Raw genomic sequence first — 10,800 nt, forward strand, 5'->3', positions numbered from 1 at the left:
CAGAATTTAGTAGGTTTTGGACTATAATTTATGTCCTTACAGTCTCCGTCTCTGTCTTTGGTTCTTCAGAGGTCGAGCCGTTTGCACCGGTGCAAATGTCAGAGAAGATTTTGCTACGCTTGTTGAAGCACCCCAACGTCATCCAGGAGCTGAAATATGATGAGAAGAACAAGCGGGCTGCAGAGCACTACCTCTTCCACAGGAACAAGCCCGTGGACTATTTCATCCTCTTACTGCAGGTGTGTGGACTCAATGAGGTACAAAGTGAAGGACGTAGCACGGGTTTTGGTCTAAATCATGTCCAACATCGGACCTTCTACTGGACTCCTGCGTTTAAAACGATTTACAGCAAAAAATCAAAGTATGTCCCTATTTAATAAGAACAATATTTGAAGTCATAAAGAATGTAATAACAGTATTTGTACCCTAACCAAACTACACTAGGCTATACATTATACAGAAACACGTTTAAGACAGGGATGCTGCTGTTAATACGACAAGTGGTTGTTTACCTTGGTCCTACAGTTTTTCACAGCATAGCCATCCATCTAACAGAGCTGTACAGCAGATTTGTTCCCATTGGGACCACGCATTCAAAAAAGGCATGCATGGTATGACTGTACTGCCGGGCAGTTTGGATTAAAGCACGCAACAATACAGCTTTAGTACTGACACAAATGTGTATATATATATATAAATATATATATATATATATATAGTGTCAGTCCTGCTATATTAGTTACAATTATTTATTCAAAAGCAGATGAAAACAAGTGCTGCTGTCCTTCATGCAGCCTTGCAGTTTGAAAACGGGTCTGAATGTCCACTCTGTTTCTGAATATGTTGCTGGTGCCAACACAGAGGCTTCCTCTTTGGTCTTAGGGAGAGTATCAAGTCTTTATAAAAAGGCTCAAGCTCAAGGGAAGTCCCAACTCACTGGCGCTCAAGTGGAGTTGGAAGTCTTTGTCAAACATGTCATACATGTAGTCCAAATCAGTATTTAGTATGCAGCTGGAACTCCACTTCTTTTTTCAAATATATTGACATTCACATAGTTTTTATATTTTCCCTATTAGTCCACTGAGTCAAAATGTGTAATAGCCCTGGATCAAATGAGGTCCAGGTAGGATGAGTGTGGGGTCACTGCCCTGATTATATTGAGACCGGGTTTAGGAGCAGATTGGGAGCTATTAAAACAGAGTACAGATTTTCTGCAAGTATTTAAAAGGAAATGAAGGAGGGAAGGAGGTGGGGCTGGATTTGTTCTAAACTCACAGGCAGGATGAATAAAGATATTTCAGCAGGAAAAGTGGCAAAGCTGTAGCGGAAATCTTAGAAAGGGTAACTGACACAATGAAGCACTAATGCTCCATACAATTTATGCGCAATTGAGAGTTAATTAGAAAAGAAACTGTAATAACAAATGCACAGTCTGAAAGGATGGATAAAAAATTCCTAAAATGCAAACAGTTTGAAAAGTAAGTTGAGTAGCCTAACTTGTTATTTGAAATATTGTGTTTTGTACAGAACATAGTTTGTTTAAGCAACACTTTGTTCTTTGTTCTGGATCTTACCGTCACAGGGGAAAGTGGAGGTGGAGGCAGGAAAAGAGGGGATGAAGTTTGAAGCGGGACCGTTCTCCTTCTATGGGATGATGGCGCTGACAGCCTCGCCAGGTAAAATCTCTGACCAATGAGATTTTTGCCAGTTTAATGTTCTCAAAATCCCCTGTTGGAGTGAAACATCATTATTCATTGTTGAGTAAACCATAAAAACGTAGCTTTGTACTAGTATACAACTTTTTACTTTACTTTTTTGGAACTGACTGAAATGTGTCCATAGCACCAACTACTGCACGCTCAGATTCATACTCCTTTTTATATATATCTGATTAGATCATCATTTTACAAATTGTAGCCAGTGTTCTGTTGAAGGAAAGTTTTTGTGCAGCTGCTCCGGTTTGTGTTTTTTTTTGAGAACTTTGTCTCCTTGTGTTAAATAAAGAATGGGGAGAGAAACATGTTTATATTCCTCAGTGTAATATCAAAATAAGTATTGTTTCGGTGTATCGAAAACATTTTAAACATTACTGAGCCCCAGTCACAAACACAGTATAGAGGGCAGTATGCATATAACATATTTCTTTGTTCTTCTAACTTCACAATGATTACACATTGCTTGATTTGCCTTCTTGCTGTAAACTGTGTTGGTGAGAGCTAAATACAATCAGTGTCAACTCCATGTCCTAAATCCTGCTGAAATGGACCTGCCCACTGTCTGCCTCACCTGATGTGTGTTCGTTCAGTTATCAGTTATCAGTTAAGGATTGTCTGTGATTAAAAGCCAAACTTTCCTCTGATAGATGGTTATGAGTGACAGTTGCACGACTGACAAGGCAGTCCTGTGGTGACATCATGAGAAAGCGTCGCCTACTGATCCTCTCAGTTCATTCACAAACCGCACTACAGTTCATAGCCCTTTTTCAACTGTTGTGATTCACATGTGGTGGTGGGTTCTGAGAGACACCTACTGGTGAAAAAGCAGCATAACCTTGCTGTCATGTGTGCAGGCACTCGGCAGTCAGAAATCAAAAATCAAATCAGAGACTTTATGATTAGATATGATGGTGTATCAGTAGTGCATCTTTAGCTGCTCAGTAGCAGTTAAGCTGATTGTCTGTTTGCTCCTGTTGCTGATGCTTCTCTATCAGATTTAATCCAAGTTTACTATTTGTATATATGCACTGATTATTTCTCAACTTTGACAGACTCTCCTCTTTCTTTTCTTCCTCTTTTGTCCTTCTCTGGTATCTTCCCTCCCTCCCCCAAGTGCCTCTGTCCCTGTCTCGTACATTTGTGGTCAGTAGGGCTGAATCATTAGCGGGATCTCCAGGTACAGTGGCCTTTTCTGTCTATGCATGCACCTATCTTCACATTTAATACCTCACTAATATCATCCCGTCGACCAATTAGATGTGTGATTTTGAAGATTTTGCTGAAATGGAAAGGTTACATAGAAGATTGTCTTCATGAGTGGCTTTTTGTTTTGTGGCCACAAATGTGTTGACGTCTGAAAGTCTGTTTGTACCTGAATGCAAAATGTACTGTATGTTCATGCATGTGTAAGTGAAGGAGAAAGAGGGAGAGAAGAAAACAGATTCAGATTGAGACTTAACACCCTCATCCCCTGAGCCATTAGTCAAGTGGCTGAATGGTGCTGGAGACTGGAGGCCCCAGCGTGGACACAGGCTCCACCCCGATCGCCCCTAACCTTTAACCCTCTGACTACATAAACAAGACCTACAGCTACAGCCCCCTGCCGCCTGACACCACTGAGTGCACATACAAAGACATGCACGTACACATATGTTCACATGCACGTGTACACAGAGCGCACACACCCCACACATAACTATGGACATGCTGCCAGGAACACAAACACACCCACATGTATCCGGAAATGCAGTTGAACAAATACACTCTTTCTGGTTTTAGCAGTGACCTACAGTGCTCCCCCTTTTTTTCACCTAGTTTGGTGCCCCACGGCGTGGTTGAGTGTGTCTGCACGTACATAAATGCATTTTGTGTGTATTGTTGACACACACCGCCATTTTCTGTATTGATCTGGCCCCTGCGGCCCCTAGAAAGTGGAGTACTAATCCGCAAGAGTTCACATGCCAGGTCTTTGGCCCACTGCGCTTGGTCCGCACACGCACGCACACACATATTCCTACATGGGATTACATACATTCCAGTCGGCGTAGTAGCATTAGCGTTGGCCAAGCCGTTTCCACTTTGTTGTGTGTGATTTTCACTAGGCTTCTTTAAGAAGTGGAAAACATAATCTGGCTTTAATTAAAAATAAAACAAAAAAAAAACCAGAACAAGTTTTCTATGTGGTAGCACATGGAAGCAGCATCACTGGAGACCACCAACTCAATATCTGCATGAATGGATGAAACTCCCCCTCACCTAGAGACTTATAGAGAAATTAGATTTCCATACATCACAGCAAGCATCTGTGCTTATATCTAACATTTGACCTGGAAAAATGTCACCAGTACACAGGATCTTAAGTGCTACTGAAGCTGTTGAGCAGCTCAAGTAGTTTAGGAGAAAATTTTGAGTTAAAGCAGGTACATCGCAAGAGTTTTTACATCTGAAGCTATCAAAATCTGCAAAATATGTCCAAATAGACAATGCATTTTACTTACAACTGTGATGATGAACCTGTTCAGGCTATGGAGAGCACCTAACCAGACCAAACAACAATATGGAGTCATTGATGATTGGCACCTCTGTTAATTAAAAAAAGGCTAACTAAGAGTCTACACCTACGCTAGCTGCTTTGTACTGGCTGTACTCAGGGACAGAAGCGCTTTGAACTAATGCTAACATACTCACAGTGACAATGCCAACAATGTGATGCTAAGGGGGTGTAATGTTTACCATCTTAGTTTGGCATTTTAGCATGCTAATATTAGCTTATAAGCACTAAACTTAATTAATGATGGGAATGTATTAGACAATTTAAATTTTGGCCTGATGATGGCGCTAGAAGAACTATCAGAGGATCACCAAAGTTATTACAATTAATCCTATGGGGGACATGAATATCTTTACCTGATTTCTTGGCAATACATCAAGACATGAATTACAAAACCACAATAGCCTCATGGTGGTACTAGAAGAAAAGTCAGGAGACTGTGGAGTGATTATGATTTATCCTCTGCACACCATAAATTTCTGTACAAAATTTCATGGCAATCCATCCAGCGGTTAATGAGATATTTTAGTTAGGAACAAAGTGGTGGAGTGCGCAACTGACATTGCCATCCCCAGAGATGCTGGCGTGGATAAAAATGGTTGTAAAATGAGAGCTGTAAATTCTCACAGCCAAAGGAGATCAAGGAGATCAAGTTAACCCTGCAAAGTCCTTACCTTGTTCTCAAATTTTACCTAGAAGAAATCTCCACACCCCGCAATCCTGTATGCAGGATAAGCAGTTGACGATGGATGGATGGATGGAAATCTCCACAAGCAAACAACAAACCAAACAAACGGGGGGGGAGGCATGCCTTTATCATTTGTGGTTGTGAAAGAAGCATACAGTCAGATACTTTTGCATTTCCTAGCATTACTACTTGTTAAGGGGGAAAAAACTAAGGCAAAAAAAGATAAGATATTCCCACCATGGCCTATTAGTAGCTCCATACTAATACTAATGTGAAATAACCTGCATCAAGACAAATCTATGATATCTCAATATAGAGTACTAAGTCTCAATTTATTTTATTATGTATTCTTCTCTCACATCACCTCCTTACAGAAAATAAATCTCCTCCTCGACCATTTGGACTCAACCACTCAGACTCTCTGAACAGGAGTGATCGTATAGACGCCATCACCCCAACACTCGGCAGCAGCAACAACCAGCTCAACTCCTTCCTGCAGATCTACGTGCCTGACTACTCAGTCAGAGCGCGCTCAGACCTGCAGTTTATAAAGGTGAGACTATACACATGACTATATTTAACCTTAACAGTTTGATCAGTGTGTATGTTTAATACCAACACAGATGCTGGTATTGAAGTTGCAGGATATTGAGGTTTTGAAGATTGAAAAGGGGATTAATAAAACGTCTAATAAAACATCTGACATGTGGAGAAATTAATTAATTAATTACAATACATTTTAAACTCATTGCATGCTACCTGCTCAGCACCAAACAGCAGGCAGACAAAGTTAGTGACTAGCAGGTGAACATGATGCAGCATTTAGCAGCTATAGAGCCACATGTTATCTGCAGGAGTTGGTAGAGACCAAAAACAGAGCTGAAAGAGACTGAATGCTGGACCTGACATTTGTCAGGTTGCCAAAAAACACAACTACAAATGTTGGTCCATTTCTGCTGCATGTGTAAATAAGCAACAGTTTACCAATAACAACTTAATATGATAATATGCTGCCTTCAGTTGGCCAAGAAACTTGATTAAAGCTGCTTTAAGAATTTAGTTAAATTAAAAGAGAAATTTCAAGTATAGCTTTTTTATCAGTTGGTATCTTGCTTCGCCAGATGGCTCCTCATGTAGACGTTAATCTAACTCACTTATGCCCCATGCACTCCTCACCAGAGCCTTGTTGTGGCAAAACTAGAGCTCTGAAGTGGTTGTCTTTGCCCACCTCTGAAACTTTGAAGAAGGCAAATTAACCTTTTAATTGTTCACTTAACTGCTTTGTGCTTTGATTTATTATTTTATTCATTAGTAAACATAAAAATGTATTTTTGTCAGGGTCGAAAAGTCTTACATTCACTACACATACACTCATTGGACACTGTTTACTGAAACTGAGATCCTCTAACTACTTTTTTAACTAGCATCTCATTTAGTGGTAGGGATACCCTACAGATTTTAATTCAGAATGATTGTTCAATTAATTAAAAAATCTATAAATTTTTCATAGAATATATCTACATAAATATGTTCATGGAGTAACAGTCATGTGATGAAATTGATTAGGGCACAAATAGTATTTAATGAAATATCAATATTGCCTATACTCATTGGCAAATCGATATCAATCAAATGTTCACAGACTGGCATAACAATACTACTACTACTACAAATATAATAATAATTATAATAATAATAATAGTATTTTAGCACTTATTAAAACCAGAGATTTACATGGACAAAAAGAAAAAAGAAATGGAAAAAAGAAAAACACACACATTTACCCAAATTGAACTGAAGGTTATAAAAAACATAAGATACAAATATGTTTGTATAAAGCTATTTAAAAGAGAAAAGAGAAAAAGTTATTTAAAAAATAATATATTCACTTTGTAGGGACCTACCAGCACTGGAAGCCCATTTAGTTACAACCATGGATATATTACAATATTAAAACTGGATACTAGACCCAAAGATGTTGCCTATTCAGTCCAATGAGAATTGCTCTCCTGCAATTGCCAAAAAAGGTTTCTAGCTTCCAGGTTTATATTCGGGGTATGCGGCACACTGAATATGCCCTGTAGTGTAAACCTCCATGGATCAAAATTCTGTCATAATCAAAAAGATTCATGATTGCCTTTTGTTTGCAGTTTGAGGTGTTTTACAGACTTCTCTTTTATAATGGTGGCCTATTGGGAAAATGTTTTTTGGGCGGCTGGGGAATTTTTCGCTGTGGTCACTGGGCAAAATTGGAAGCAAGGCTGAGTGGCGGCCGCCCTATCCAGGTCTAATTTTACATCCATGGTCACAATCCTCTGCTCTGACATTGGACCTCATCATGGCTCCATCTTCTCTGTTTCCTAGGTAACACGCCAACAGTACCAGAACGCCGTAATGGCGTCACGGATGGACAAAACGCCTCAATCGTCAGACAGTGAGTTCACTAAGATCGAGCTCACGCTGACGGAGCTCCATGATGGAGTGGAGACCCCCGCCATCGTCACCACAACAGCCAGCACTACCAGCACCACCCCTGCCGTGTCTGTACTCGTGGCCAACGAGACGTCGCACCTGCTCAACCAGCAGCAGAACTGTGTGGGCCTCAGCAGGAGTAACCACAGTGCCCACAACGAGGGACCCATCTAGCCCCCACCGAGACCGGTGGAGACCCAGACCCTCCACCCTGTCTCGTGGACACACACATAGCGTTGGCACAGATGGTGATGAGGGAAAGTGCGAAGTGGAGGCGGGTGGAGTGAGGCTTCTGCTCCAACTAGTAGCCCCAAGTCAGTGAGTCAGTGAGACCCTTTCACAGAGGGGCAGTGGGGAAGATGGGTGCTGTGTCACCCTGAACGCCCCCCACCTGAACGCTGTCAGAATCCCTGCTGTACTACACCCTCTTACAGAGGGTGGACTCGGACAGTACCTGTGGCTGAGCTTCTTTTTTGGGACAATCTGACACTTTCATAGCGGTGACTTGGATTAGAGGAAACAGAGTGCATGCAAAACCGTGTCCCTTTCCCCTACACACACACACAACGTAACACAACACTGTATTTTCTCCTCAGGCCAAAGACTTTGGTCCCCATTCTTACACTGGACACAGACTGTTTTTGCACACATACGCATATTTAAACACATTCACACACACACACACACACACACACACACACACACTCATATATACAAATGCAACTCCCCCACCCGTGCATCTTTCAGGGAGCTCAGTCAACTGTTGATCCCATCAGCGAGGACTCAAACCCAAACAAGCAGAGAGCAACGGTTAGTCAAAGACTGCACCAAAAAATGCTTTGACAGAAACCGTTAAAACCATGAACCAAGAATGTTTTCCTGTATTTATTTATTTTATAATATTGTATGTATATATGTATGCGTGGAGACATGATATGACATAAACTGGCATATGAGCATGCACGAGCATGTACACAAAGGAGTGCGTGGGGCACACGTGTCATATCAGAAAGGACATGCTACATATATGGAGACGAACATCCATTCATGTATATGAGGAGGTGAGGGTCTTTTACAGATACAGTATGTATATTACAGATCTTGTTATTTTTACTATTATCCTAAATCAGGCTTATGATACACCTATCTTTTTCACCTTTAAAAAAATCACACTATTGCCTTTAAGAGAAATCATATAATTAATTATTTTAACAAAGTGCAATGAACCACAATTTATTTAAGAGATGATTATGAATAGAAAACAAATCACTGTATTATAAATTGACAGTTATATTTGTATGTATGTACTGTATGTATATGTATATTTGTTTTTGAAAAATGCTAAACTGCAGCCATCCACAAGCAAAATTGTCCTTAGTCAGTCTCTCTTCCTCTTTGTCTCTTTCATGTTTTTGCATCCTTTGACCTCAGCGTCTACTTTATGTTCATATTGGAGTAATGATGCCGAGACTATTCACCACAATGGAGGGAGGGGGGGCTACTGTATGCATGCAGAGTTTATGTGTCTTATATTTTATTTGCCAATTTTAAAGCATAATCAAACTTGATAATTGCACAGTATTAATGACCTCATCTAACATGTTGAGCATCATCAACGTCACAAAAAGTAACCTCGACATTAAACATGTCCATAAATGATACACAGCTATGCTTTTCCACTGTTTATGTGTGAATGTATTTTTTGTTTGTTAGTCTGTTTTCCGCATGTGTGGTACTTGCATGTTTGTGTCTGCAAAACATAGCCCGGTGGCTCAGTCCGTAAAGGCTATTTTTTGACAGTAGTGAATGTGAAAGAGACTAGACTTTACTTGTTTTGGCATCCCATACAGTGTATATAATCTATGTTTAATAATTCTTGAGTTAATTCAGATCAAAAATCTAAAATATTCTTCACAAATGTTGGCTGCTATTAAATAGAGATATTTATATTGATTTAATTTTATATTAGAAACACTGTAGCCATATATGTTTATTTCTTTCACAATATCAAGAACACACAATTAAAGAATAGTTTGACATTTTGGGAAATGCGCTAATTCGCATTCTGGCTGAGTGTTTGACGAGAAGATCGATACCACTCTCATATGTCTATGCTAAATATGAAGCTACAGCCAGCAGCTGGTTAGCTTAGCCTAAACAGGGGGAATCAGCTAGTTAGCTAGCCTGGCACTTTCAAAGGGTTAAAAAAATCCTCTAAATCTCATTAATTACTCCTGGAAGTCACTCCTCTGGGCCAAATAAAGAGCCCCACTACAGCCACAGCTTGACATTTTTACACTAAATGTTACACTAATTAGCACATTAATCCCCAACAAAAAAAGTTGTGATTTTTACAGTTGGTGATGTGTCTGTAAATGCCTTATACTCCAGTACTAGTACCATACTAGTAAGTATTCCTGGAGTAATTAGTAAGCTTTATTTATTTATTTTCTTGTCTTCATGCTAAGCTAGGCTAACATCTTCCAGGGCTCCAGCTTCATATTTAGCATGATATAAGAGCGGTATCAATCTTCTCATCTAACTCTCTCTGCAAGAAAGCAAATAAGTGTAAATGTCTGTGTGTTTCTTTTTTCGTTTGTGTTTTTTGTGCTTTAGTACCTTCTTGCCCTTATTGTTTTACCTCATAAAAACAGGAAAGAGTTTTAAGATACTGTATGTGTGCTTGAAATTTTTCCTACAAAAGTTTTAGTGTAGAATAATTGTTTACTTCATATCTGTAGGGGCCTAGATTTTTAAGTCTAACTATAAAGTTACTTTGATTCCACTTCCAGACCTGTTCATTAATATATGTACTGTATGCTGGCAGTTTTTTTGCCACCTTACAGGCAACATCAGTGTCCTAAAGGTGTATGCCATTCGTTTAATATTCAGTTACAGTTTGTAACCACTGGTGGTCGCTGTTTCCATATGTAATCCAATGTGTGCCTGTTAGCAGCCTCTGAAAGCAGCACACATGGACAAACAGCCCTTCCATTTGTTAAGCCACGAGGGGCGTCTGGGTTGTATAACCAGACATAGAGTACTCTGCGTTGTTTGCAGATGTGTTCGCTGTTGTTTATTGTTTACTTGAAAGTGCTCCTATGCAGCAGGCCCGCTCTGCTCTGCAGGGACAATCACTCCAGAGATAAAGCAATGAATGACGATCAGTTTGTAAGATTGTGCTTGTGACATTCATACTCTGCTTTGCTTTACAAGCCAGTGGATGTCAGTGTCTGACAGGGGAACAAGAAGCATGATAACATTGCAAACCTCCAAACGCACAACAGGAAACATGGGGGGGGGGGGGGATGGGCTGCCGGGCGGGGTTATTTCAATTTTTTGTTACACACCCCTTTACACACAAATCTTTTTCT

At 40.0% G+C, this 10,800-nt stretch overlaps 1 protein-coding gene across 2 annotated transcripts in view; it reads left to right on the forward strand.

The window, feature by feature from the left end:
* The window catches only part of cnnm2b (cyclin and CBS domain divalent metal cation transport mediator 2b), a 37,798-nt gene extending 27,700 nt beyond the window's left edge, over window positions 1-10,098 (forward strand). Inside the window, exons 4-8 of one of the 2 annotated variants that reach the window (XM_046047980.1) lie at window positions 70-239; window positions 1,583-1,676; window positions 2,830-2,892; window positions 5,329-5,507; window positions 7,319-10,098. In XM_046047980.1, coding sequence (XP_045903936.1) covers window positions 70-239; window positions 1,583-1,676; window positions 2,830-2,892; window positions 5,329-5,507; window positions 7,319-7,600 — 788 coding nt within the window. In that variant the 3' untranslated portion in view covers window positions 7,601-10,098. The remainder of the gene's footprint in view (window positions 1-69; window positions 240-1,582; window positions 1,677-2,829; window positions 2,893-5,328; window positions 5,508-7,318) is intronic. The other variant, XM_046047981.1, reaches the window with a different exon arrangement.
* Window positions 10,099-10,800: the final 702 nt, after the last annotated feature.

This window comes from Micropterus dolomieu, linkage group LG04 (assembly GCF_021292245.1).
Source record: "Micropterus dolomieu isolate WLL.071019.BEF.003 ecotype Adirondacks linkage group LG04, ASM2129224v1, whole genome shotgun sequence".
Classification (NCBI taxonomy): Eukaryota; Metazoa; Chordata; class Actinopteri; order Centrarchiformes; family Centrarchidae; genus Micropterus; species Micropterus dolomieu.